This window comes from Stigmatopora argus, chromosome 1 (assembly GCF_051989625.1).
Source record: "Stigmatopora argus isolate UIUO_Sarg chromosome 1, RoL_Sarg_1.0, whole genome shotgun sequence".
NCBI classification, from domain to species: domain Eukaryota; kingdom Metazoa; phylum Chordata; class Actinopteri; order Syngnathiformes; family Syngnathidae; genus Stigmatopora; species Stigmatopora argus.
Window position 1 is genome coordinate 12,582,233 of NC_135387.1, and position 26,510 is coordinate 12,608,742.

The following is a 26,510-nucleotide window of genomic DNA, read 5'->3' on the forward strand; positions in this document are numbered from 1 at the left end:
CGGTATTAGGGAACATCGACAAACGCGCACTGTATCGAGCGCCGAGCGCCATGTTTCGCGCACAAAATGGCCTGCGCTTTGTGTCGCACTGAGGGTTCATTGGTTGTTTTTCGGGACCCCTCGAACACGCCACAGAACACTGATTAGGCCCTGAGCAGCAGCGGCTTTGCAAGGCACAGCTGCACAGTAGCTCCCCCAACACTCATTTGGTGTAATGTGCTGCAAGAGGAGACTCCCCTGCTGCCACGGGTAATACCCTGTGGAACTCATTTGTGCAGCAAGTTAGGAACACGAGGCGGGGAGTGTTTTTGAAGTGCTGAGACGGCTCTGAAATCTAATAGAAGTCAACAGGCATGTGAACATGTGTGGTTGTTCCTTAAGCACATTACAAGACAAGGATATTGTCTTGAGATTTCCCAGATCCAATCATGTGATCTGAAATCAGGCCCGATCATGTCATTTTCAGAGGATCGGAATCAGGTAATAATGATTAAGTTTTTAAAATATATTTATTTTTAAGTATTAACTATTTAGCTGCCATTAGCGGCGAGACAAGATCGTTGCTAGCCCCCCAGTCAAACTGGATTGGACAACTGAAATGGATTTGAAAGAGCTACAGACAACAAAAGAATGATTAGGTATTATTGCAAAAAATATGTATGGTATGTATTTATATTCACCCACTAATAAAACAAACTGTGCACAACAAAGCGAAAATGTCCAGCGACAATACAAAAATAAAAAAAATTATAATCAAAAGAGCTTCATTTAACACAAGCATTATTTCTTTAATTTTTTTTTAATAACCCAGCAGAATATTCCCCCAAAAAACACCGTACATTTTACACTATGAAACAGACTTTGCAGAACCATGAGAGCATAAAGGTCAAGAAAATCACAATCAAGAGGTCATTTTATCTACGAATTGGAATATATTGTATACAAGTTATAATTTATGAGAACCAAACAAAAAAGGACAATGTTTTCGCTACTCATTCTCTATAATGGCTTTAATGTTGGATAACTATGTTTAAAATGGGGGGAAAAATAACATTTGAATGTACGTATACTCATTTTCCCTCCATAATATATTCAACTTGAAACAATATTGTCACCGAGGTTGTTGACATGGCCTCATTTTATATTTTGTCGAGGCTATGCAATTAAGCACCAAAGGTAAAAACGTATTTTTGCACTAAAAATTCTGTTAAACTTCCGCACACGTGACCCCCTATTCCAAAGAGAAGTAAAACAAAAAAGTAAAGTTCATGTGGTCCCTTGTCTCATTAGCAACTGTGAGTGCGCGTGCACATCAGTATTTGTTTTAATACCTATTTTCACAAATAAATGCATTGACATATTACTAACGAAAAAAATACCCTTAACATACCTTGCAGTGCCTGCAAGTGCACAGAGGGATCTTTCCCACATTTCCCTCATTTTGACATTTAGTTTTAGCTCAGTGATTCCTTTTGCACTCCTGCAGCCAGACATGGGCAGCAGCTCTCCCTTGAATGCCACGGTATTTTCCCCTCCGACCAAATCTACCAGTGAGGATTTGTCAGTTCCAAGCAGTATAAAACAGCCTGCCGTTTCGTCCCTTTGCCCAGCTTAATGGTCCCTTAGGGTGGAAATTTACTCGTGACCTTTGCATTACAGTTACAGCATAACAGGGTTTTTTGCTTGGGAAATTCCATTACTTTAGGTGTAGCTGAGCAGCTCTTTTAATGCCATGTGAGGCCTAAAGAGTCACGATAAAGGGCAAGAGAAGGCAAGGTAGGGGGAGGTGTTGAAATCCTAAAGAGCATGAGGATCTAAAATCATTGCAGTTTATTTTCTTTTAACCACAAAGCTAACAGAAGCCTTCAATGACAGTTATATTATATCAGGGGACCAATTTGAATTTGGTTAGGCTTTGTGGAAAACTCATTGTTAACATTTGCTCATCCCACACTGCACTGATAGTATTACTGCTAGTAGCTTTAGTGTTAGCCATGAATTGATCAGATAGACATTGTGGAAAAACAGTTTTGACAGATGAGGGCGACCCGGCGGCTGAGTGGTTAGCGCGTCGGCCTCACAATGGGGGACCGGAGTTTAAATCCAGGTCGGTCCACCTGTGTGGAGTTTGCATGTTCCTGGGCTTGTGGGTTTTCTCTGGGTACTACGTTTCCTCCCACATTCCAAAGACAGGAGTGTGAGCGTGAATGTTTAGTTGTCTCCTTGTGCCCTGCGATTGGCTGGCCACCAATTCAGAATGTCCCCTGCCTCTGGCCCAAATATAGCTGGGATAGGCTCCAGCACACCCCACGACCCTAGTGAGGATTAAGCGTTTCAGAAAATGAGATGTGATGAGTTTTGAGAGACCAGCTGAGATAGGGGCCCAAATTTAAATACGTACGTCAAATGCGAACGTAGGAAAAACGAATATGCTTTATTTTGTCCAATGGTGACACCCTCTGGTGATACAGGCTGGTACAAGACATTGACTAGTGTATACATTGCAAACGGTTGTAGTACTGCACAATTATTTTGTTTCCTTGCTTTCCTATTTAGTTCAGCAGTTCAACCAAATTAGTCAACTATGATATTGGCACAATTATCAGGGGAATGCATTTTCGCAATGTTCGAGATTCATTGGCAAATAAAATCCAGCAGCAATTTTGACATCTAAACAATTTATTCAAGTATGTTGCCATACTTTGTTGTAACATCATCACAAAAGGAACGTCTCACTTGTTTGTTTAAAAAGTTTGAAATGTTTAAAAAAAATGTAAAAAGACAGTCACACCATAACTATTGCAGGCTTTGTTGCTAAGCGAAATAAAGCTCAGTAAAAACATATTTGGCCCTAAAACTATTTTTGGAACACAAGACACCCATTTAAAATTGTCACCCATCTTGGATTAACATTTTTATCCGCAAAGATAAAATGACAAGAAGCACAGAAGAATGTTGGCTAATCAAATGTTTTCCTTTAATTGGAGAAACATCTGATGATGGAACATTCTCGAGCTTAAGGTAAAAACATCAAATGATCACCCATTAATATTTGTGATTTCATGACTGATTGCTAAAAATGATAACTGCAGACTTGCCATAAAAAATGTCAAGTCCAGAAACTAAGCTGTTGAACATTTCCAGCCACAAGGTGGCAGACCACAATCCCAGGTGACTGATGCTGCAACTTATCATAATGCAGAATGTGTCATGTATGTGTGTGTGTGAATGTATGTATGGTGTGTGTGAATGTATGAGTGTGTGTGAATGTATGTATGGTGTGTGTGAATGTATGTGAGTGTGTGTGAATGTATGCGAGTGTGTGAGTGAGTGTGTGTCTGAGTGTGTGTGTGTGTGTTTGTGAGTGTGTGTGTGTTTGTGAGTGTGTGTGTGCAACACCTGGTGGTAAAAGGATGGATGTCAAGAGAGCTATGGGTCTCAACTGTGTCTGTGTCCACTGTATTAGCGTTTTTGTTGGACAATGTACAGAATATGGGATATGGTTAGGGGAGTAAAAATGTCTGACTCAAGGTTGTCCCTGTTGCGCAGAGGTTTTCCTTTCCTTTGGAGGTGAGTGACTCACTCACGCGGTGACGACGTCCTTCTCCTTCTTGTCACCGTCTTCATGCCAGGTGAGGCGTTCCTCGTAGAAGGCGATGACAATCTGTGGGCACTTTTGATTGGCATCTTTTGCAAGCACAAGATCGGCCTCATCCGAATCTTTCCTGCAGACGACAAAAACAGGCTGTCATTAACAGCATTAGAAGTGCAATGCGTTTTAAGTGCGGGGGCTGGCAGTCTGTGAGTTTGCATTCGTCAAGACACGATATTCTGCATAAAATAAAATGAAGTTAACAGAATAATTCAATCTTCAGGCCCGGCCCCTGAGTGATCAGCCCGTCAGCCTTACAGTGGGGGACCTGGGTTCAAATCCAGGTCGGTCCTGCATGGGTTTTCTCCGGGTACTCTGGTTTCCTCCCACATTCCAAAAACATGCATGGTTGGCTGATTGGACACTAAATTGCCCCTAGGTATGAGTGTGAGCGTGAATGGTTGTTTGTCTCCTTGTGCCCTGCGATTGGCTGGCCACCAATTCAGTGTCCCCCGCCTCTGGCCCAAAGTCAGCTGGGATAGGCTCCAGCGGTTCAGAAAATGAGGAGATTCAATCTTCATCAAGCCAAGTCAGCCACAATGTTGAGAAATATCACCCTTTGCTGCCAGTTAAAATTAACAGGGAACAATAATTAAATAAAGGCGAGTACTACGTGAACCTTTCTAGGTTGACTTTGGCAGTTAGCATGTTATCTTGAAGAATTTGAAGGTAATTCTCCTTCTTCATTATCCCATATACTCTCTGTAAAGCACCAGTTCCATTGGCAGCAAAACAGCCCCACAGCATAATACTACCACCACCGTGCTTGACGGTAGGCATGGTGTACTTGGGGTTAAAGGCCTCAGCTTTTCTCCTCCAAACATATTGCCGGGCATTGTGGCCAAACAGCTCGATTTTTGTTTTGTCTGACCACAGAACTTTCCTCCAGAAGGTCTTATCTTTGTCCATGTGATCAGCAGCAAACTTCAGTCGAGCCTTAAGGTGCCGGTTTTGGAGCAAGGGTTTCCTTCTTGCACGGCAGCCTCTCAGTCCATGGAGATGCGTTTGCATCCAATGAGCCCTATTTAAATGGCCTCACAGAAGTCACCAGCTGTAGTCAGTCATAATCTTTCACAAAAAAAAGTTAAGAGACCATGCTATGAAGCCCATTTCACTGACAACTTTCTAAGTCACCAAAATTGCTAATGTTGGGTGTTGCTGTATATATATTTTTGACCCAGCAAATTTGATCACTTTTTCTGTTAACCCATAATAAAGTCATATAAGAACCAAACTTCATGATTGTTTTTTGTGACAAAGTATCTGTTCCAATCACTCTATCATAGAAAAATCAGAGTTGTAGAAATAACTGGAAACTCAAGAGCCATGACATTATGTTCTTCACATGTGTATGTAAACTTTTGACCACAACTGTATGATATCATATGAATAAGAGTAAATGTGTCTTTTTATCTATTAAATACTGCGACATGAAAGTGACAACTGAAAACACAAGAATATAAAAATCATCAATGTGCATAGAAACAGACATGGAAAGAACATACATACATACCATTTCATTAGGAACATCAAATCACCACAGGAATCTGTTGCTCCGATGATTTTCTCTGGCTCGAGACCCTTCTCAAAGCCACGGGCCACCAGAATTTCATCCTGAAAGGCAAAGCAACAATAAATAAATAAATAAATAAATACAAGCTACTGCTTCATTGTTAATATAATAAATGTTTCCCCATCATATTGCATGTGTGCAATCTAAACCAGTGTAGAGTTAACAACTAGTCATGATGCATTCCTTACCTCCTTTTTCTTTTTAGGTTTGCTTCCACCCTCCTCGTCATCATCCGAGCTCCTTTTCTTTGAATTACCAGAGTCTTTTGCACGTCCCGACGGGGCTGAGCTGGGTTTGCTGCCTCCACTACTACTTGGAGTGGCGGGAGCACTTTTTTTGTAGGTCTTCATGAACTCCGAAATGAGCTCTGGACAATCCAGGTTCTTCTCTGGTTCCCATGTATTGTGCTTCCTGAGGAAAAAAAATACAACAGGATATTTATGCGGGCCAAGAAAAAATAAATAAAACTGGAAGCGCCAAAACTTGTTTTAAGTGAGAACAGAACACCATTTAAACGAACATTCTCTCACCTAAAGCAAGGAACTTTAAAGTTTTTGATCCCTGACCTTGCCAAATCAAAAAAAAAATTTCTCCAGGTATAAAAATTACTGCAAACGGACTGTTCTGATTCTCTCAAAGACATTTCAATGTTCTTCGGAGCAGAAACAAAAAAGGATAACAAATTCAATTCTTGTGTAGATTAGAATTTTCTTTATTTAAATGCATTTTTTCTCAATATATTTCTTTTGCCTATTTTTTCCCCATTCATAATCATGAAAACATATTAATAATACTTATAAATATTATGACTTTATAATTACGTAACATATACTTTTGCATAGTATGAATTTTGTTGTGCGTCTGCTTAATGAAGACAAATGCATTGTGATTCTAACTGGATTTGCGTAAAAAGTATGCGTGTACTAACCAGAATGCCTTTATTGATGACCAGCTTAACTGAATACTACTTTTCAACACGTTGATAATGTTATCGTTATAAAAGCTCCAAGATGATTCAGGGTGACACTTAGTTTTTTATGTAAATAGTGTTCCTTATTCAGATTAATACAGATGTTAACTTATTTTATAGGCACTGATCATTTGCATTGTGTACAAGGAACATCAGCAACCCTTGGATCCTGATTTTGCTTCTTTGTATCAGGTCTGATTGGTGAACTTATTGGTGCCTGTAGTTAGGACTCAGGCAGTAAACCTCCGTGTTCCTTCATCATAGCCTTCAATCTGTAGTAGTACAATTGTGTTTGTTTGGCCTCCAAAAGATTGATAAGAGACAAAACATCTTTGAAGAAATTCAGAAGAGTCCAGTTGCAATGCCAGGAGAATGATATGACCTCGGTGAATGAGAATATTCACATTGTCATAAAATTTGAAGAAAAGAAAGTCACATAGATTATATTAAGGAAAGGAAGTCATTTTTGCTGAGTTAAAAATAGTCTAATACTTAATTGGGGAATGATATATAAAAATGAAGATAATGAAGGAGCTTCTTACTCAACTTAGACATAACTTGGTGTTGGCAAGGCCAACAACGATCACATGATAAACAAGATCACGGCTCACGTATCACCCACTCGATCAGTCTGTGTGTGTTATATTGACATTCAGCCTTTTTCCAAAACATTTTGCTCCACAAGGGTCGCAGGGGGTGCGATAGCCTATCCGAGCTAGCTTCGGGCACCAGGCGGGGACACTCAATTGATGGCCAGCCAATCGCAGGGCACAATGAGACAGACACTCATACCTAAAGTCAATTTAGAGCATTCAACCAGCCTGGATCGAACCCTAGACCCCAGAACTGTGAGACCGACGCATTAACCACTCCTCCACGGCGCCCCCTGTGTTAAATTGTAACGATCAAAAAAATAATAAATTAAATACTTACTCTGAATAACCCTTCCATTTGAGAAAGAACTCGACCCTGCCTTTCACCACCCTCCTGTCCAGCACTTTCTCTACAACATATTCTTCTTCATCCGATGATGAGGATTCATCTTCGCGAGACTTTTTGCCCATTGCAAAGTGAATTTCGCAGGGGAGGTTTACCCAAGGTTATCTTTCACTTCCTGAAAAAGAAAAGAAAACATTGTAAACATAACAATTAGCTTTGCAACAAAATTGCAGTCGAAAACGGCCCCGTGTTGTTTCAGTCCACCACAGAATAGGCTAACTGTGCTCCGAGTTAGCATTGCAAAAACAAGAATGCTTACGGAACACAATAATCTTCGGGTAAAGCGGTATCGGACTTTCCGAAGAGAAGCTGACTTTAGAAAATGAGTAAATTCTTAATCAATGGGCAGTGCTGAGAAACGTGCTAACGCAGGCAGCCTGCTAAGTGGCTCTTCAAATGGACCTCAGCTAACAAACGGAACACCACTATAACATTTTACTACTTGTATGAGCTTACGATGCGACTAAGCGAGCTCGTTTTTTTCCTTACCTTGTCGTTGCCTTCAACGTCCGTTTTAAAGAATTGCCGGCGGGATCGGCTTGTTTTTTGGGCTATTATGATTGTTGTTGTTATTGTTCCTGCTGCTGCTACTGATGATGCCGCTGCTGCTTCTGATGCTGCCGCTGCTGCTGCTGATGCTAACTTAGCATGTAGCCTAACCACGTAAAGGTGCTTGCGCGCTTGCTTGTGTGCGTGAAAAGCGCGCCTTAAATGCTCACAATGAACGTATCCGCCCCTTGGTCAGCTAGTGATCTATATTCTCTCAATCTCCTCGTCCCTTCAATCCGTGCGACCCATTCGTCACTATTAGTCGAAACTCGATGGTTAACGCATTACTAACAAAGGGCATGGTTATTATATATTAAAGTGCTTTAGATAAATGCTCATCGGTATGAACAATAAGCACTGCAGCGATTTACACGCCCAGCGTCAACGTCTCAAAAGAATTACGATCAATGCATTGCAATCCAAAATATTTTTTTCCATTGATTCGTTGATATACATGTGCATGTGCAAATGTGACTTTTTATTAAAATGATACATAAAAATTGAACACATTCGATTGTACGAATATTAAGGTTTGCTGGGCTCAGCGGCCACGCCCCCCTCGTTTACGATTGGACGTTATTAATGATTGACAGAATTTGGATCAATGAATGCTGCCGTTTGTGTGACGCAAGGTCGCAGCGGGAACCGCCGACCAATCGCTAAGTGAAGCGATAGCTCTGCTGCTATTTATTCTACTGTTGAGAAGCAGTCTAAGCCTGCCTGACGCAGTTCACCTTCCTCATTGATATCTAAGTTGTCGTTTAAAGATATCCTGCAAGATGTCTAAAGACGTGAGTACCTCGTTATATTTGTTACAATGCTTCAGGCGATCCACTTGGCGACTTTTTTATTTGTTACATATTTCCTCCGAAATAGGTGACACGAACCGCAGCGCCGCCATTTTACAATATCCCGAGCCTCGTGTTCTTTTGTTCTTTCGACCTAGATATTCCAGTACTGTCACTATTTTGATGACCTGTTATCTATTGTTATTCGGGGCCGTCAACATTTTGTAAACGTGTCCTGTGTAATGTATTACAAATTTTAAGCGGATATGATCGTCAGCAGCGTTAGCATCGAAACAAACAAGCCTTGGTGTGGCGTAATGGCGGCGATGATTCCCTCCCCCAACCACTGCTGTATCTAAACCCTGTCTGTTTATGTCGAGATTCCGTGTTTACTAATCTAATTAAGAAGCAAAACATTTTAAACGGCGAACGCTACTGCCAGGATACATATAGAGAAGAACATGATGCCGGTTGTTAACTTACGTCACTGTGTCCCATTGTTTAGATTCCGCGTGAACCCGAGCAGCTTCGCAAACTGTTTATCGGCGGATTGAGCTTTGAAACCACAGATGATAGTTTGCGGGCCCATTTCGAACAATGGGGAAGCCTCACCGACTGTGTGGTAAGTCAATTATTATTATTCCTATTATATTATTAATGTGCCGGTCCATTGATTCACAGAACTGACTTCCGCATCCGTTCCCTTTGCAGGTCATGAGAGACACAAATAACAGGAGATCCAGGGGTTTTGGATTTGTCACCTACTCATCGGTACAGGAGGTTGATGCGGCTATGTCTGCCCGTCCGCACAAGGTGGACGGAAGAGTGGTTGAACCCAAGCGTGCCGTCTCCAGAGAGGTATGAGCACCCTTGGAATAACTTCTGCGACTTGAATAAACAGTGAGGACAATTTAGTTTAATCATTGGCTCTGTTTTGCAGGATTCCAACCGGCCTGGCGCTCATGTAACCGTGAAGAAAATATTTGTGGGCGGCATTAAAGAAGACACCGAAGAATCACACCTGCGCGACTACTTCGAGCAATTTGGCAAGATTGAGGCCATCGAAATTATGAATGACCGCAATACTGGGAGGAAGAGAGGCTTTGCTTTTGTATCTTTCGATGATCATGACGCAGTTGACAGAATAGTCAGTAAGTACAATTTACGTGAACTTTGGATGATAGTTAAAACAGCCGCACCTTAATTCACACGATACACGCTTGTTCCTTTTTGCAGTCCAGAAATACCACACCGTTAACTCCCACAACTGCGAAGTTAGGAAGGCCCTCCCACGACAGGATATGCAATCGTCAGGAATGAGAGGAGGTACTCGTGCTTTTACAACATCAATCTACTTAGGATATTTTTTGGTTAATGTGATTGGGTAATACTTCAACAGGATTTTCAAGTGGACGCAGTAGTGGCGGCGGTGGTGGTGGTGGCGGAGGAGGAGGAGGAGGTGGTGGCGGTGGAGGTAGACCCTATGACTATGACCGAGGCTTTAACCAGGGTAAGCAATATCTACCTTAATAACTAATTGGCTACTGTAGGAGGCAATAGATGTCAAAACTGATTATTCACTACCAAATTTTGGTTTAACTGTTGAGTTCTGTGTTCGAAGTATATATATATTTTTTTCTTTTGTCTCCTGAAAAATTAAGGCAAATTTATTTGAAGTACAAAACATGCACATTGCACCCTTTTAATGTCTACTGCAATCAATGACTGGTAGGTAGTGAGTTGGTGACTCTGTTGTATCTGTTTTTGATTTGCCCATTTACTTGCAGGTAGTCGGAGTCGATATCAAGACAACCATTATAATGGCAATGGGGGTGATGGTAAGTCTAAACCCCCCCACTTAATCAACTCTGAACCCCAAAGCTTTTTTGACTGCTTGCTGTACTACAAAGGTGATTTTGTTTATAGGCTATGGAAGCCCTGGTGGATATAGCAGTAGCGGGAGCCGTGGTTATAGCCAGGGCTACAGCCAGGGAGGTGGTGGAAGCTATGGTGGAAATGGCTATGACAGCAATGGTTACGGTAAATATCGTCCCTCTATTTGTTTAATTTAATTGTTAGACTCCAACACATTTGCCAATTGCATAAACGTAACATTGTCATAGGGAGTTGTGGAGGAGGAGGTAGCAGTGGAAGCTATGGCATGGGTCACTATGACTCCCAGTCCTCTAACTTTGGCCCGATGAAGAGCAGTTTTGGTGGTGGTGGTGGCGGCGGCGGTGGCAGGAGCTATGGTAAATCACTCGACACAAACTAATGTACAAAGAGAAACTAAATTTCGGTTTATTTTGGGTTTCAAGGAGGCTATGGGGGAAGCTCGAACAGTGGCTATGGACGTCAAGGACGATTTTAAAGTGACATGAGGTGAGTATTTCATAGCATGGCTGCCCGTTTTTGTCGTCAAGTGGGATGCGTTGTTCAGTTGTCTCATACGCATTTAAAAAAATCCACTGGATCTCAGGTCGTATGGAGTCAGTGCACAGTTAACAATGTTGTTCCGTATTGTTCAACAGGGCTGAGTACTTAGGAGAGGAAGTAACAGCAAGAGGAGAGGAAGTGACAGGGCAGCAGCAGGTTTACCTCCTAAATCTGCTCAGCCATACATGTGACAGATTACAGCTGCCGCAGGAGTCGTATGATAGACTTTTAAAAAAATCATGGGGGTATTAAACTGAAGTGATTTTTCTGTTTTTGATTTTTTTTTTACCCTAATTTTTTCCCCAAGTCTGTTTCTGGAAAGCAAGCATTCCAATGAGGGTTTTATGTAGATAACTTTGTCCTTTATTCTCTGGTTTTATTTGTAACTGCATCCAAGTTGAGCTGAAATAAACAAACTTTCAGTCTTTTTAAGAACTCATGTTAGCCTCCTTTAGTTGTTCTGGGAAAAGGGTAAGAATTGCTGCAAACAGCTGAGAGCAAGACCAATCTCTGCTGTGAGCAGAAAGGAATGAGAGCATCGGTGCAGTAGGCCTCGACTGGTTCAGGGATGACAGGGTTGGATGAAGTGAGTACAGACTTCCCCAGAGTGCTGCGCAGATCATCTGGAGGACGCTAGCTTACATGCAGTCTTTGAGGCTAGCCATGCAAGCCAGCTGAGGGAGAGAAGTAGCAATCATCGCCAGGATCATTGAAGCAGGGGAGAGTGAGAACAGAACCCGAGTCTAGCAGGCAGCAGCTACAAAGGCTTAAATGCAGCCTGTAGGTAAGACCAGACCTCAACTACTGATGCTAGCACACCTTGCTTTGACATGTAGTCATGGTAGTCAGATGCCTGTCGCAGAATAATGATTAAACTGTTCCCGTCCCACTTCTGAATTGGTAAATGGGTCTATCTTGTCCCACAATACATTTGCATGCTGGTAATTGAAATGCAATACTGAGGAGTTTGGTCATTGAATTACTTTCTTATTTCAGGTGACCTGCAGGTGTGCGCTATCAAGGGACCAGCGTTGTATAAATGGCAGTCGATATCAAGAGGTACAACTAGCAATGCACAGTGTAAATGTAAAAGTATATAATGTGATGTTACATTTTCAAATCCCTGTAAGCAAAAGTTAACACTGCCTTCCCCCCTGCAGGATTCTGGAGAGGTGTTTTAAAGGAAAACATGTTTTATATTCTTTGAAAAATAAAGTTTTATTTTCTTAATCTGGTGTTGTTTTTACTTGCTCAACATGAAAGGTACAAAACACGTCCCCAATGGAAATGCTAACAATCTGACTGTACAACATGAATATTTCTCTCAGAAGACGATTCCACATCTCAGCATTCTAGCGTGTTCATCATTGTGTGAGGAACTAAATAAGTTTCCCCATCTCCCATCTGTTGTAGACAGTACTCATCTATTGAATATGGTTGTCCAGTTTCATCTCTCAAGTGAGAGAATACTTCTGTGTAGAGTTCACTGAGGTGGCACTTGATGTATGACAAGCTGTGCTGGAATTCTAATCTCTCCTGAACCAGGTTGTCTCTCTGAACTTGAAGCTGACCCAGCTCTCTTTCTAGATGAATGATGGTGTCCAGTTTGCGCTTGCGGCAATTTTGAGCCGCCACTTTGTTTTTGCCCCGTCGCCGGATGTCTTTAATCAGTGCCAGTTGAGCGTCCGTCAGAGTGTATTGTGTCAGAAGCTCATTGAAGTCATCCACTGGCAGATTAATGATTTTTTCCATGGGGAAAGGAATCTTCAACGCAATGGCCCGTCTCTCATCCCTACTTCCTAATGTCTGGATGCTCCCCTGACGTTTAGCATGCATGACATGTTGCCAACTCCCTCTGCTGGGTAACCCAGAGGTGTAAACTTCACCTAGAGTCTGTTTCTCTGCCTGAAGATTCAATGTGTTGTATTGTAAATGGCTCATGTGGTGTTGGGTTGTGAGGTGTGAATTCTGTGGAGCTGTGTGAAGATAAAAGTCACACTGACTCTGGTACTCTGGGGGGTAGTTTTGCCCTCTTGTACAGTGTTCGCCCATGCTTTCCATTTCCACACTCCTGTAAATGGATGATGCCACAATGGCAGAAGTTTCTGGTGAGGTCAAGGGTGGACTGGAATCCAGAGAGAGACCAGAATCTGACTCCAGATCATCACCGGAATGAGCAAATGAACTTTGGCTGGGTGCTGTCCACATACCACTGGGTCTTCTGGTACCCGAGGACGAGCTCATGTGTTCTGTGAGAGCTAAATGCGAGTGGTGGGGCTGAGAAGAGGTGGTCAGCATTCTCTGGGTGAGTTGTAGTCCAGGCTGCTCATTGAGTGCATGCGTGTTGGTTCCAGGATGTGGATGGACTGCAGCCTCATCGGAGTAACCTCCATCATATGCTTTTGCAGTGGCCACATCAAAAGCAGCTGGTTCAGATTGGCAGTGAGCGGCTCCATATGTGCCCAAAGAAGCAATTGGCTCAATGCTTTGGTATTGTGTTCCTTCGTAAGAGCTTTCACCGGGGGGCTCTAAGCCCTGCAAGAGAAATAGAGCAATATAATTCGTGAAAATAGAGTCATTTATGAATTACTGTTCATTTTTTTAAATATAAACATTTACAGGTCATGTTATACACTGCTCACAGTTTAGGAAATGTGTCATGTTAAATCTCTGGTTGTACCCGGAATGCACCGCAACCTTTACTTCAATTCACCTGATCTTGAACTTTTGATGGATTTTGGATCACATACTTGATGAACTCATATGAATCACTCTAACACCTGCCTAATCTTGCTAACTAGTAGATATTTAAATATATTTAAATACAGAAAGCTGATTAGAATTTTAAAAAAGGACCCTGATATGGATAAGCAAAATTGAAAATGGACAGATAAACTGTGTAAAGAAAAGAGCAACGACTTCACTGATAGGATAAGGGCCAATTTCTAAAATCTACAGAAAACTGACTGTTTTCATACTTCATTCAATAAACTACAATTTGACCAAAGGTGCTAATTTGATTGAATGCAGCCTACCTGTAGCTCTGTTATGGCCATGAGTTCCTGCCAAGTTGCATCCATGTCTGAGTGCTGGAATCCATGTGCTCGACCCCCAAGAAAATTAGCAGTCAATCTGCTCGAGGTGTAGTCTAATACCTTGAAACAGCAAAATAAAATCATTGTAAAAAAAACAGCACTCTCTGTGCTCTGATTCTAAAAGTCTTCAACAAACCTACCTCACAAGTTCTCCTTGATGGAACCACGTAGTTCGCTGTTGAACACATTTAACACACCCTCTTGTTGCAGTAGTTCAACCTTAAAGAGTTCATATAACATTAACTGTACATTTATAAGATACTTCTAACTAACCTAACTATTATATTCATTCATTTTCTAAACCGCTTATCCTCACAAGTGCTCCGGGGGGTGCTGGAGCCTATCCCATCTAACTACGGGCACTAGGCGGGGGACACCCTAAATCGGTGGGTGCATGGAGATGGACAACCATTCATCCTCACAATCCTACCTAGGGGCAATTTAGGGGTGTGGAAAGAAAACGGAGCACCTGGAGAAAACCCACGCAAGCCCAGGGAGAACCTGCAAACTCCACACAGTGAGGACCGATCTGGGATCAAACCCTCGACCCCAGAAGTGTGAGGCCGATGTGCTAACCATTCACCTGCCGTGCTGCCCTCACTGTTATAATGTAGATAAAAATTACAAAAACATGTCTGCAAAGCCAGGAGGGCCTTGCATTCACAAATGTTATTCTTTAATTTGTGGCAGTTTTATGTTTTGTTTTTTGTCTTTTTTTTTTAAACGTTTGAAGGTTCCTGAACAGTTGGCTCCTCCCATCAACTGTGCCAACCAGTGATAACACAATCTGCAGGGAAACAGAATATTCTGCAGGACTGGTTTGAGGCCTGATGGGAAAATGTGTATATTTCTTGTCAGACTGGCGCTTTAAAAACTCTTGTGAATGTTGGACATGAAGAAAATGTTGGCTCTTTTGCAACTACTGATACGCATAGGCTTATTGAATAAATCCTCATTTGATAGGAACAATAGATATGATTAATAGTAGTGCAACAAGTGGCCAAAATTGCATAGTTTTAGTTCAGTTATATTTGATTTTAATTCAAGTAATCGGGTAATTTCAGTGATGGATGTATCAGTTGCTAATAAATCCTATTCAGAATTCAAATGTATTATTGTTTCCCATAGTGTATTAAAAAAACATTATTTAGACAAAATATGAATATAGTATCAATGGGCCACATCAGTAAGGAATACAAACATATCAATGAAGGTTAAAGTTGTTTTCCTTTTGGATTTTACAGAAATTACTTCACTTTTGGTATAATTGTGTTTATCGGTTACAATCAATAAACTTGAAAATAAACTGTGAATACAACAATTCAGTTCATATTGCCCTGTGCGATATGACTGAAGTATCATTACCATTCTTTATAAATGATTTTCTTTTTTCTAAAATCATGCAATATAGGCCAGTTAAATGTATGAATTAACATACCTGAGCAACATTCTCTTTTCACGTGAAAACCATTTCAGATGAGAAGCGCCATCCAGCTCTGGACTCTTTGACTCGCACAAAATTGTGTCAACTCCTTGAGGTGGTGTTTCCTATCCGAACTGTCCGTCTGTCTGTGCTCAGCCACTGAGTGAGCAATCAGCATGAATGGGATGGTCCTCTCAGCAGTCAAAAGCAATGTTCCTCTAAAGCGGGTCTTGCATCCTTAATAGCACGCTCGAACCCCAACCTCCAAATTTCCCCTTTGCCCACACCACATGACCAACCACAAACCAATAGTCTGGCACGAACCATGTCTATGATTCAGCATTGAAGTGAGCTTCCCTTAAAATATGTGAACAATTATCATCCTACTGGGAAGGACAACAAAACAACAACAACAAAGTGTAACTGAACAACTGTATTCTTTCAAATCCTCCCCGACGATGTCTCTGGTGGACCACCTGCAGTCAGAAGAAGAATTCTTTAAGACGTAGTTGAGTACAAATGGAATGTACACCCTTCGACAGGTAAGAAAGAACGCATTGTTCCTCTACCTGGCAAAGCAAGCATCATGAGAGAGAGAGAGTGGAGAACGTTAAGAGTGTTTACATAAGCAACCATTAAAATCTTTCAGCAAGAATAAAATAATAATTTGTCCATATTGATTTTACAACTTAAAGTGCTGTTGTGATTTATCTTGGTCGTATTTTTTCTCTCAATAGAACAGGGGCCGGGAACCTTTTTGACAGAGCGAGCCATAAACAAATCATATTTTTAAACGTTATTCCTCGAATTAAAAAAAAACAAGTACAAAAGCTCTGCGAATTATTTTACCATTATTGTCACACTGTTGCTAATCAATGAGCATCGATGAGATAATGCATGCACAAGAGAGGAATGGAAAAAAAATTAAAGCGCCGCCACAGTGGTGTGCCAACATATTGCTGTGTTCGAGACTCAGCTCTGTCACCAGTGGTTTCCACATTTTATCTTACAGGTTAGCAGATAACCATATGCATCCATCAAAAGAGCCATATATGGCTCATGAGCCATGGCTTCCCTACCCCTGCACTAGAATCTGGTGTTTGAACAGTAGTGTGTTATTATCCAGTCTTTTAACTTATAGCACGACAAGATACACCAGGATCCAAGCCATATTAAACTGATCTCAGAATGAAATAAGGGCAAGAAGCAGATTTACTGAACCTGATTTACTGAATGTGCGGCCAATAAAAAAAAGGTTAATGATGTGATGAAAAATCAAGAAATAATTACACATAAGAATTTAATGGATGTGTTTTTTTTTATTTTATAAAGTTCTGTCTGACCCCACTAGTTTCCAATATTACTCCATAATAATACTGTAAATATATATATATATATATTTATTTTTGCTGACACAGTCAGGCAAGGTGAACATCTACCAGGAATCAAAGAAGGGACTTCCCAAGCACTTCCAGAAAGGACTTCCCAGCTTTCCTAGCACTGAGCCCCTGACTCAACCACCACCACCAACACCACAGGCGGCCAACGCAAGCATGCTATTACTGTGACCGCAGAACTTTTGGATATGGACACAGTTCCCAGGTCAACACCCACACTCCTCCATTTTGTTTGTTTGCTTCAATTATTTATTTATTTATTTATTTTGATCTCTGATTTCCTGTTTTTTTGGCACAGCGGTTTTATGACACATGCTCAAGACAAATTAACACAAATCCATTTTGGTAGTAGGAGTTGTTGTGGGGTTAGAGTGTGTTTAATTAGAAATTTACTGGCAGCATTATCTTAATAGGAAGCTTTGTTTTAAGGTTCTGCATGGCTGCTGCATGGTTTTCACACATCAGAACTCCAATTGCAGCAATTGAGGAACTTCATGTGTAGTTTACGAAATGTCACAATAAACCTACCACATATTTCAAGGTGTTTCGATGAAGATAATGGTTTGCAACAACTTCTGGATTTCGTAATGATATTTAGACGGTAGGTTGGTTCATTTTTATATGAAGTTGTAATACAGTTCACACAGGTTGGACCTAAAATAAAACATCGTCTTGTTAATTGCAGTTTATACTTTTAGGTTTGGATCAAAAACCCTCTTCATTCTATTTTCTCTCTAGTAGAGTCTATTTTAGTTTCCCCGTTTTGGGTCTTTTTATCTAGAAACCCCAATTCCAGGTAAATTGGTATGTTGCGTAGAAGGTTAAATAGAGGATTAAATCATACCTGCCATGGGCCCTGCCACACACACATAGAGAAGCTAAATTTGACATTTTCTTCACTTACAATTCAAATTGTCATTCTCGTCTTTTTCCTATACTATCTTAGCGAGAGAGAGAGAAACATTTGAAATGGGAACTCGTCAGCACTCTTTTCCACTTAGTGTCAGTCCTTTTATATGAGAACCATTTTATTCCAATTGAATTTGAATTTTAAACAACAGGCCATTTTTATAAGAATTGTAGTTTGTGTTCACAATGATAGGCTTCCTTTTGTATGACTAAATGTGGAATTCTTGTATGCAGTGATGAAAATGCAAGGCAGAGAAAGGAGGATGTTGGTTACCGGATGCTCTGCTTAATGCTGATAAAATTAAGACTTGATTCGACGGAAGGGAACTAAGAAACTGTTGGGGCTGTGCTTGTGTACAGTAAACAGAAAGAGGCTAACTTCAGTCTAGAATTAAAATTTTCTTACAAAACAAGCAGAAGTAACGCATTTATTGATTTTTATATTTTTCCCCCTGACATCTGAAGGAGAAAACATATTCAGGGATATCACTGGATTGTTTTGTGTTTTATCAATATAGAGGCAAATGTTAAATCCTTGGTTAAACTTTACATAAACATTGCGAACAATGATGGCTGCCCGCAATGTTGTTTTGAATTGAAATACTTGCATTCTCAACAATAAAACAATGCCGCTGCCTTTACCACGATATAGCTCCATGCTTTATTTAAAAATCCAACGTTGAAAAATCTTACAGTCAGGACAAAGTGTGATGTCATTTATAGACTGAGATAGAGGGAAAATCCCATTGGCTTGGTTTTCCCAAATGCTTCCCAGAAGTGGGAGGTAGGATAATTGGAGTTGGTTGAATGTAGGAGGATACAGAAAAAAGATGAGTATATTCAGACTAAAATGATCCACATGTGAACTTTACAAAACATGCTTCTGTCGTCCTTGGAAATTAAAAATATGTTAATGATTTCCCCTTGTGTTCACAACATTTAAACCTTTAGTTATTGTTCAAATTTCACAGAATTTTCGCATGAACGCCTTGCAATCATTCATTTTCTGAACCGCTTTATCCTCACTAGAGACGTGGGGGGTGGTGGAGCCTATTCCAGGTGACTCCAGGCCAGAGGCGGAGGACACCCTGAATCGGTCGCCAGCCAATCGCATGGCACAAGGAAAAATACCATTCACACTCACAATCATACCTAAGGGAAATTTCAAACAGCCTACTCAGCATGTTTTCGGGATGTGGGAGGAAACCGGGGTACCTGGAAAAAAGCCCACGCGAGCCAGGGGAGAACATGCAAACTCCACATAGTGAGGACCGAACTGGGATCGAACCCACGACTCCAGAATTGTGAGGCCCACACGCTAACCACTCACCTGCTGAAGGCCATGCAATATTGCATTATTTATTTCCACAATCTGGAGTTTTTCACTTGTCTCGCCACCATCTTTTGGCCTGCTTATTTGAACAAAACTCATATTCTGTAGAATCTAGAATGAATGGTCAAGTGTACCTTCTGCCATTCGGTGGAAGAGCCTTCCACAGTTCCACTTGCTACCCCAGACATATAGTATAGTATAATAGTCAATGATAATAACTTCCATACCGATTAAACTAAAGTGAATAATGCATATTTGTTTGCCATCATAATTATAGACACCAAGATTCGTAATCTTAAACGTTGATTACTTTATATAACATTTCTTTATTTTATTTATTTATTTTTTATACTATATTACTTTAATTAAAATTTCAAAACCATTCAACTTAAAAAAAAATATTTAAAAAAAAAAAATATATATTTTTTTAAGCGTCTACATTTGTTACGTGGTGCCTCGGGAAACCTGATTTCCTGTTTCAGTCAATCAGCCAATAGAAGAGAGCCTTATTCGCTATACGTGTCACGTGGGTTCCAACGCGTCCACTAGACGGTTTTAGTCACAAGAAACAAGATGGATACTCCCATATTGGTAATGTAGCTTCCTATTTCTATTTGACATCATGGCTCTGCTCAAGTAGATTTTGTTTTCGGACCAAGACGCCTATCAATATAAGCAATACCGCGGGTCTAGACTGGATGAGTTTTTTTAGCCTTCCTAGGAGTAAAATTGATTAAATGGTTGTTCTCACTAGCTAGCCTTCGGTTCGGGTTTAGTAAATTGTGATGATGTGGAAGTGCCTAGGTTTCATATTTCATATTTGGCATAACGTCACGAACAACAAATCACACCGGTACATGTTTTTTGTTAAAGTATTTTTTTCTGTCAAGCTATTTTGGATTGGATTGGATAACTTTATTCATCCCGTATTCGGGAAATTTCATTGTGACAGTAGCAAGCAAAGCAAAAAGCACAAAATACAAAGCAAATCAAAGTCAATGGGATCATTAAGAATTAAGAATGGGATCACCAACTCATTAAGACAGAAAGTATTTTTCTAGTGTTGTTACTTTTACGGAATGAAGGCAATTTGTCGACGTCTGAAAGAGTAGCTGTAATTTAACCAGTTGATGTTGAAATATGAATTCATTTTTGTCACTGTACCGATGTGTTATTTAAACAGGAACCATCCTTGTACACCGTGAAAGCAATTCTCATCCTGGACAACGATGGAGACAGGCTGTATGCCAAAGTATGCGAGCATGTATTTGTATTTTAACTTGGCAGATTATGTCTTGTGCCTTTAATTAACAATCTGTTTTTAATAATTATTTACAGTATTATGATGACACATACCCCACAGTGAAGGAACAGAAGGCATTTGAGAAGAACATATTCAACAAAACACACAGAACTGACAGTAAGAGTTACAATACACCTAGCTGAAGAAACTGCAGTTTGCTACACTATTTTCTCATTAATATTTGAAGATAATATTTTTGTAATATTTGTCTGTGACTAGGTGAGATAGCATTACTGGAAGGCCTCACTGTGGTCTACAAAAGCAACATCGATCTCTTCTTTTATGTTATTGGAAGTTCATATGAAAATGAGGTAAGATCATGTTTTAGTATCATAGTTGAGAATTTATACAGTGGAGATAAATTCGTGTAACTTAAAATGCAACCGAAAGGAGCATTATGTTCATCAAATGCATTTTTATAACTAATATTTTTTTTGCACTGCTTTCCTTGAAAGGTGTTTGTTTACACATGTCCAAATAGTTTCAATTTAAAAATATATTTAATGATGCTGTCGCATTATTTTCTAACAATGTTGTAAATAAGTTTGGGCACAACTGATAATTTTCAAGATTTCCTTTTATAAATCATTGGCTGTATGGAACAGCCATTTCAGTAAAACATGCATATCATAAAGCAGGCAAACAGTAATATTTGAGAAATTAAATCAAATGGAAGATGATTCACTGAGTGTTTTAACTATAATAAATATCAAAAACATGGCAGAAAAAGCAACAAGGGTGGATATTACAATCTAATATAATCTTTTTACCTCACCAGCTTATGCTTATGGCTGTTCTAAACTGCCTTTTTGATTCCCTCAGTCAGATGTTGAGGTAAGCAATCCAGATTTTTATGTAACATATTAATATTTAGGGGGAAAAAATTTTAACGGCGTTTCTGAAATTTCAGAAAGAATGTTGAGCGCAGAGCCTTGTTGGACAATATGGAGGGCCTCTTCCTTGCTGTGGATGAAATTGTCGATGGAGGGTACGTTAACCGATGGCTTCATCAGTGTTTTGTGGCGCCACTTTTGATTTTGTTGTGGCACTGACTGACTGCCTGGCTGTCTCCTCCAGGGTAATCCTTGAGAGTGACCCTCAGCAAGTTGTACACCGTGTGGCCTTACGAGTAAGCACCTTCTTTCTGCTTTGTTTTTGTTATTTTTTAGTCCTAATTTTTAAAAAAAATCTTCTTTTAGGGGGATGATGTGCCTCTGACAGAGCAGACGGTCACCCAGGTTGGTAACACACAACAAAAAATGACTGCACAAAAGTGACAAAAACAGACAAAGCAAAATGATAGTCAACCAGACCATAATAATCATCATTTAGGTCACACTAACTGCGTCTGTCAATGTTCATCTACTCAATCTTTCAAATGTGCTCAGGCATGGACAGCTTATTGTGTATGATTACATCTTATATATATTTTTGTTTTGTACGTTTTCTGAAACTGATGTAATCTCAGTAAAAACAATTTAGCATCCGTTTTCTATATTAGCATGTGTAGTTTATATTGAAAATAAATGTGTTTAAGTGTGTGCAATAAAAGCAGGGAGAGAACACGGTGGGCAATTAGTTCGATATCTTTTTTTTTTCCTTTTATCTAAACATGTTGTTGTGGTTTTCTTAGGTGCTTCAGTCTGCAAAAGAACAGATCAAGTGGTCACTTCTGCGGTAGTCGGAGCAACAAAGAGCCTGTCCTACAGTCACGAATCTAGTCAACCGTATTTTTGGAGGGTGGTAGGGTAAGGTCTCTCTGTACAGCTGTATGATATAGAATAACGAGATCAAAGGTGTACATTCCCTCATTGGGGTTGAACTGCTCTCTTTTTGTCATTTTTAAAAACCAGCCAATCTTTCCATGATTGCTTAGATAGTGGTGAAAAACATTCCACATCCTCTTTTATCATCCATTTATCCTAATGCAATGTCATGACATTGCTGGCGGCAGAGGTTAATTTCATATTCCCTCCATTTGTCATCACACCATTTGAATAAATGTCTCTTGACGCGGTTGACATTTCACTGTGTTACTGTCGTGAACCTTTCTTGTTCTCATGGAGAATAACGACTCAAGAGGGCCCACCTCTGGATTTTGTCTTTTTGCGAATTCAGAAAAGCAAGGTCGCCATCTGTCGTCCTTTTCCTCCCAGTGCAAGAGTTGAAAGGAGACTCCCTTCATTTTATAGCGCCCAAATTAGCAGTAAATTATTCATAAATTTTCTGAACTGCTTATCCTCACAAGGGTTGCGGGTGGTGCTGTGCCCTATCCCAACTAGGGCAATTTTAGTGTTCAACCAGCCTACCCTGCATGTTTTTGGGGTGTGGGAGGAAAACGGAGGACCTCGAGAAAACCCACGTAAGTCCATGGAGACCCTGGGATCGAATCCTCGGGCCCAGAACTGTGTGGCCGATGTGCTAACCACTCATCCGCTGGGCCGCACACAGTAAATTAATTACATTGTAATGATTAAAAACTGAGAAATATACTTAGCCTCTGCCAATCAAAATGGATTGGATGGCTAATGCTGTCAATGGCAGCCTGTCAGTTAAATGAGTGCCACGTAAAAGGTTAAGAATCAGCAGAATCACCTAATGTGCTGAATATCATAGATAAATGCATTCTTCCTGAAAGGTACCTACAAATTCAATATGTTGACAAACTTGCTGTAATATGTGTAATGGTTGCCTACAAATTTGCAAGCATGGTTGTCAGTCAGCATGTTATTTTGTTACAATTTAGAAGTCTAGTACTTAAGGCATTTTTTTGTAACTGGGAATATCTTTACAATTGATGAATTCACCCAGAAACATTTTGAACACATTATCGTATAATTTGACTGGAACAAGTAGGGCCTAATGTGAGAAATAAAAATTTATAGCTTGGAGTAAAATGTACTTCACGCACTAGTGAAAAGGATCAAACAAAATTAATTGGCATTCCATCAGTGAAACGGTATAACCTTGATCGTTGCTAATTGTTTGGATCAGTATGCATGTCAGAATATCAAAACAGAACAGGACTATGTAATCACAAATATCAAAGACATGTATTAGAAAACAAGAAGAATCAGGTTACACATGTATCAAATTTGTATATATTAATGTAGTAGTATACAAGGTACTACTATGTACCTCAAGGGCTGTGTAATATCTGTCCACTAGAGGACACTGCCATGTTTACTATAGTTTTAAACACTTTCTGTGGTTTTGGAATATAAATATAAAACTCGATTAAATGAACAAATTTTTCCATGTAAGAAAGAACATATCTCAGCGACAAATGTTACATTATCTCTCTCTAGGTGTTACTATGACATTTGTGTGTAAATGTGAAGGTAGAGCAATTAATCTCATGTTAATTTTATCCAACCCCTCAATAGGGGTTTTCATTGAGTGCTAGAATTTAGCAGTCCCTGTTTATTTAATCACGTAAACTTTACATATGCAGAAAAACACGAGACCCTTTTGCAAGGTCACAAAGCTTGCTTTTTGGCACATGCCTTTTTTAATGTGACTTTTAATGTTTTCATTTTTATGAGAAAATAACTGACATTTTTGAGTAATCACCTGCGGGTACTACTTTGGGAGGAGTTGCAACACTCACTGGTGACTTTGAGCAATGCAATGTTGTGCAGCCCAAGCACTCTCATAGGCCTTTACGCATATCCACCACAGGAATAAGCAGTCAATGAAAGTCTTATCGGCTCTGACCCATGGGGGCTTATTACCACCTTGGCTTGCCTCCAGTCTGATTCAGAAGCTTGAATGAGAGCCTCTTTATGAGCAGCGATGAAAGCATGAATGGAAGCTAGATTTTTGCAACATGCAAAGTGTTTTACTGAAGCAGCTATATGAGGGGAGAGCTAATCTTTCTAAATGGACTCCATTATTGCACTGTTTTACTGTTATCACACCAGTTTGGGGGGTAGGACGAGGACAGCTTATGTCCCGGCGCACGGGGGTGGCGACATGAAGGTTAGGAGGGACGTAAATGTGATTAGATGAAATTCCAGATCCCGCCGACAAGTGCTGGCCGCTTTTCTGATTCATCTCGATTAGCTTCGCTTGACCGCCGGGAGCTCAGCGACTTCCTTCCATCCGCTAATTACAGTTGCAGCCTCGTAAAAAAGCCGCACAGTAATTTATATTAATTATACAAGAATGGCGAGAACGGTTTGAAACACCACGGCCTGACACGCTGTACATAACAATGCAGTAAACTTGTCAGAGACGTGTGGGCTAGACCCCTCATGATCGATGCGTTCAGTCACAATCTCTCTCTTTCTTTTTGGTGTGAGTGTGAATTTGAGAGTGCACTGTGTGAATTAGTCAATAAATTATCATCATCTTTAAGCTTTGAGTCTTTATGTCATAGTCAATGAGCCTGAGCGGCCATCTGACAGCGTGGCGCGTGCAAGAGTAACAACATTGAGCACAACAACAATGGCACTATATTTGGGATCTAATACGCTAAATGCATTAAAACAAGTGCCGTTATATTGCACGTACGGGGGAAAAAAAAAAAGAGTATGACCCTCGTGATATTTAACGGTGGGCCGTATTAAAATTAACAAGGCTATTTTACGCTCAGACATTTCCATCCAGTAGGCGATGTCCACATAAAGATACTTAAGAAAGGGAAATACTAAAAGGAGGTGAAATAGGTCAAAGTACAGTGGGATATAGTGGAGAAAAAGTGTAGTGTTTGAAAAAATTAAAATAAAAAGGTCGTCAAAGGTTAGACTCGAGCACACGCGCTTGTGCATGTGTGCAGGAGGAGGAGGAGGAGAAAGAGGAGGAGGAGAAAGAGGAGGAGGAGAAAGAGGAGGAATGGGCCCGGGGCCTGCATGCAGCAACTCTGCGGCCTGACGTGGTTTATGGCCCCCGCTGGCCTCTCTAGGTCTCTTTATGGATTCCCATAGAACGGAGAATCACGACTACTCCTGGAAAAGCCGGCCAAAAACAACACCTTCACCGCTGCACTCTTGCCCGCCTTTGCCATAATTCAGCAAGCTGTTTATGCTCCCGACACACAAAAAAAGGAGCATTCATTGTAATGACAAAAATGACTGTAAATTTTGATGCTAATGTTTATTTTTTGTTGACGTCAGATAAAACTGTCAGCGTGAGTGTGCTTGGTTTATTGGATGTCGTTACAGGTTGGTGAAAAATAAAATTGTGGGCTTTGTTAAGTTACAGCTTTTTCCCTCCCTCCCCTTTTGGACTGCAATGGCGTTGCCTTTGCGAGATCAGTTCTTTTATGATACATGTTAGATTTATGTCATGAAAATGTCCAACTCTGATAGGAAAATTAAAGTGGTCCACCAAGGGTGTTGTTAATCCCGAAGATATTCAATGTGATTCCCCACATTTTCCTTTCCCTAACGCAGCCCATTCCAGAATGCATGCTTTCTCAAGCGCGGTAATGGATTTGTTCTGTATGTAAAAGTACTCATCGCTGGAGCCGTTTGGATGGAGCTGACCGTAGACAGACTCAGGGATTTCTTTCCCAGGTTTGCTCTTGCAGATCTATAAGGTCGTGTATACAACTGGGGACCATCTGGAATGGACCCTGCCCCCTCTGACCCACTAGTCCAGTAGGCCGTAATCCTGCCGGTGCTGTGACATGACAGCACGGGATTCCTGGGTTACTACTGTTATCAAACAGTCAACACTTTTGGACCAGTGATGATGCAAAACAGTACTAAAGAAGCACTATCAGTCATTTTCATTGGAGACAGTCAATACAGCCAGCGCACACACTCACGCCCGCGCACACGCACGGTTGTGGCCGTAAAGCTTTACGAGGTTTCTCCAGTCTGTTTTTTTCTTTTTTTTTCTCTTTCCCATTTTATGTTTAGTCTTGTTTTATGTAGAAAAAAAATCCTCTGTGAGCCCTTAGCTGTTTTGACCCAAATGTACACGTATTTCTGCAGCAGCATCAGCAAAAGAATGTACGTAGAAAGGATCTTATAGTGCGGCATACCTCCGAGCTCTCTTTTTGCCCCTCCCTCCGTCATCTACTCACTTTCTACCCTCCCTCCCCGTGGATACCCCAACCACACCACAACACTGTT

The 26,510-nt window shown here is 40.5% G+C and overlaps 4 protein-coding genes across 6 annotated transcripts; 2 read left to right on the plus strand and 2 right to left on the minus strand.

Moving 5' to 3' along the window:
- Nucleotides 1-2,661: 2,661 nt before the first annotated feature.
- Nucleotides 2,662-8,097, minus strand: cbx5 (chromobox homolog 5 (HP1 alpha homolog, Drosophila)). Its single transcript, XM_077597557.1, has 5 exons — nt 7,684-8,097; nt 7,129-7,309; nt 5,414-5,636; nt 5,166-5,266; nt 2,662-3,725 (listed from the first exon to the last, which is right to left on the minus strand). Exons 2-5 carry the CDS (start codon nt 7,257-7,259, stop codon nt 3,584-3,586), a joined length of 597 nt encoding a protein of 198 aa, XP_077453683.1. The 5' UTR covers nt 7,260-7,309; nt 7,684-8,097; the 3' UTR covers nt 2,662-3,583.
- A 267-nt stretch (nt 8,098-8,364) lies between these two features.
- On the plus strand, nt 8,365-12,197 carry LOC144072197 (heterogeneous nuclear ribonucleoprotein A1-like). 3 transcript variants are annotated; one of them, XR_013299815.1, is made up of 12 exons: nt 8,365-8,534; nt 9,037-9,153; nt 9,243-9,389; nt 9,472-9,682; nt 9,768-9,857; nt 9,931-10,041; nt 10,319-10,369; nt 10,458-10,571; nt 10,655-10,783; nt 10,850-10,913; nt 11,964-12,026; nt 12,128-12,197. XR_013299815.1 is itself a non-coding variant. In XM_077597556.1 (11 exons), the coding sequence occupies exons 1-10, from the start codon at nt 8,523-8,525 to the stop codon at nt 10,900-10,902; spliced, it is 1,035 nt and encodes a 344-aa protein (XP_077453682.1). In that variant the 5' UTR covers nt 8,365-8,522; the 3' UTR covers nt 10,903-10,913; nt 11,063-11,402. The 3 variants fall into 3 exon arrangements, 2 of the variants coding, with proteins under 2 accessions (XP_077453682.1, XP_077453681.1); XM_077597556.1 differs by lacking the exons at nt 11,964-12,026; nt 12,128-12,197 and adding an exon at nt 11,063-11,402; XM_077597555.1 differs by lacking the exons at nt 11,964-12,026; nt 12,128-12,197 and having other exon boundaries at nt 10,850-11,402.
- nfe2 (nuclear factor, erythroid 2) lies at nt 12,082-15,942 on the minus strand. Its single transcript, XM_077597554.1, has 4 exons — nt 15,501-15,942; nt 14,203-14,281; nt 14,003-14,122; nt 12,082-13,502 (listed from the first exon to the last, which is right to left on the minus strand). The coding sequence occupies exons 2-4, from the start codon at nt 14,248-14,250 to the stop codon at nt 12,312-12,314; spliced, it is 1,359 nt and encodes a 452-aa protein (XP_077453680.1). The 5' UTR covers nt 14,251-14,281; nt 15,501-15,942; the 3' UTR covers nt 12,082-12,311.
- Nucleotides 15,943-19,581: 3,639 nt separating this feature from the next.
- On the plus strand, nt 19,582-22,453 carry copz1 (COPI coat complex subunit zeta 1). Its single transcript, XM_077597558.1, has 9 exons — nt 19,582-19,715; nt 20,308-20,376; nt 20,463-20,544; nt 20,647-20,738; nt 21,206-21,261; nt 21,338-21,415; nt 21,505-21,556; nt 21,627-21,665; nt 22,061-22,453. Exons 1-9 carry the CDS (start codon nt 19,698-19,700, stop codon nt 22,106-22,108), a joined length of 534 nt encoding a protein of 177 aa, XP_077453684.1. The 5' UTR covers nt 19,582-19,697; the 3' UTR covers nt 22,109-22,453.
- Nucleotides 22,454-26,510: the final 4,057 nt, after the last annotated feature.

Coding starts and splice junctions, on each gene's coding strand:
- cbx5 (XM_077597557.1), bottom strand. CDS start 7,259: ATGGGCAAAAAGTCTCGCGAAGATGAATCCTCATCATCGGATGAAGAA. Junction 5,637..7,128: donor AAATGGAAGGGTTATTCAGA/GTAAGTATTTAA, acceptor TTTTTTCCTCAG/GAAGCACAATACATGGGAAC. Junction 5,267..5,413: donor AACCTAAAAAGAAAAAGGAG/GTAAGGAATGCA, acceptor TTTGCCTTTCAG/GATGAAATTCTGGTGGCCCG.
- LOC144072197 (XM_077597555.1), top strand. Junction 10,042..10,318: donor TGACCGAGGCTTTAACCAGG/GTAAGCAATATC, acceptor ATTTACTTGCAG/GTAGTCGGAGTCGATATCAA. Junction 10,370..10,457: donor TAATGGCAATGGGGGTGATG/GTAAGTCTAAAC, acceptor TTTTGTTTATAG/GCTATGGAAGCCCTGGTGGA.
- nfe2 (XM_077597554.1), bottom strand. CDS start 14,250: ATGTGTTCAACAGCGAACTACGTGGTTCCATCAAGGAGAACTTGTGAG. Junction 14,123..14,202: donor CATCAAGGAGAACTTGTGAG/GTAGGTTTGTTG, acceptor TGCTGTTTCAAG/GTATTAGACTACACCTCGAG. Junction 13,503..14,002: donor TGGCCATAACAGAGCTACAG/GTAGGCTGCATT, acceptor TTTCTCTTGCAG/GGCTTAGAGCCCCCCGGTGA.
- copz1 (XM_077597558.1), top strand. Junction 20,377..20,462: donor GAGACAGGCTGTATGCCAAA/GTATGCGAGCAT, acceptor AATTATTTACAG/TATTATGATGACACATACCC. Junction 20,739..21,205: donor GAAGTTCATATGAAAATGAG/GTAAGATCATGT, acceptor TTACCTCACCAG/CTTATGCTTATGGCTGTTCT.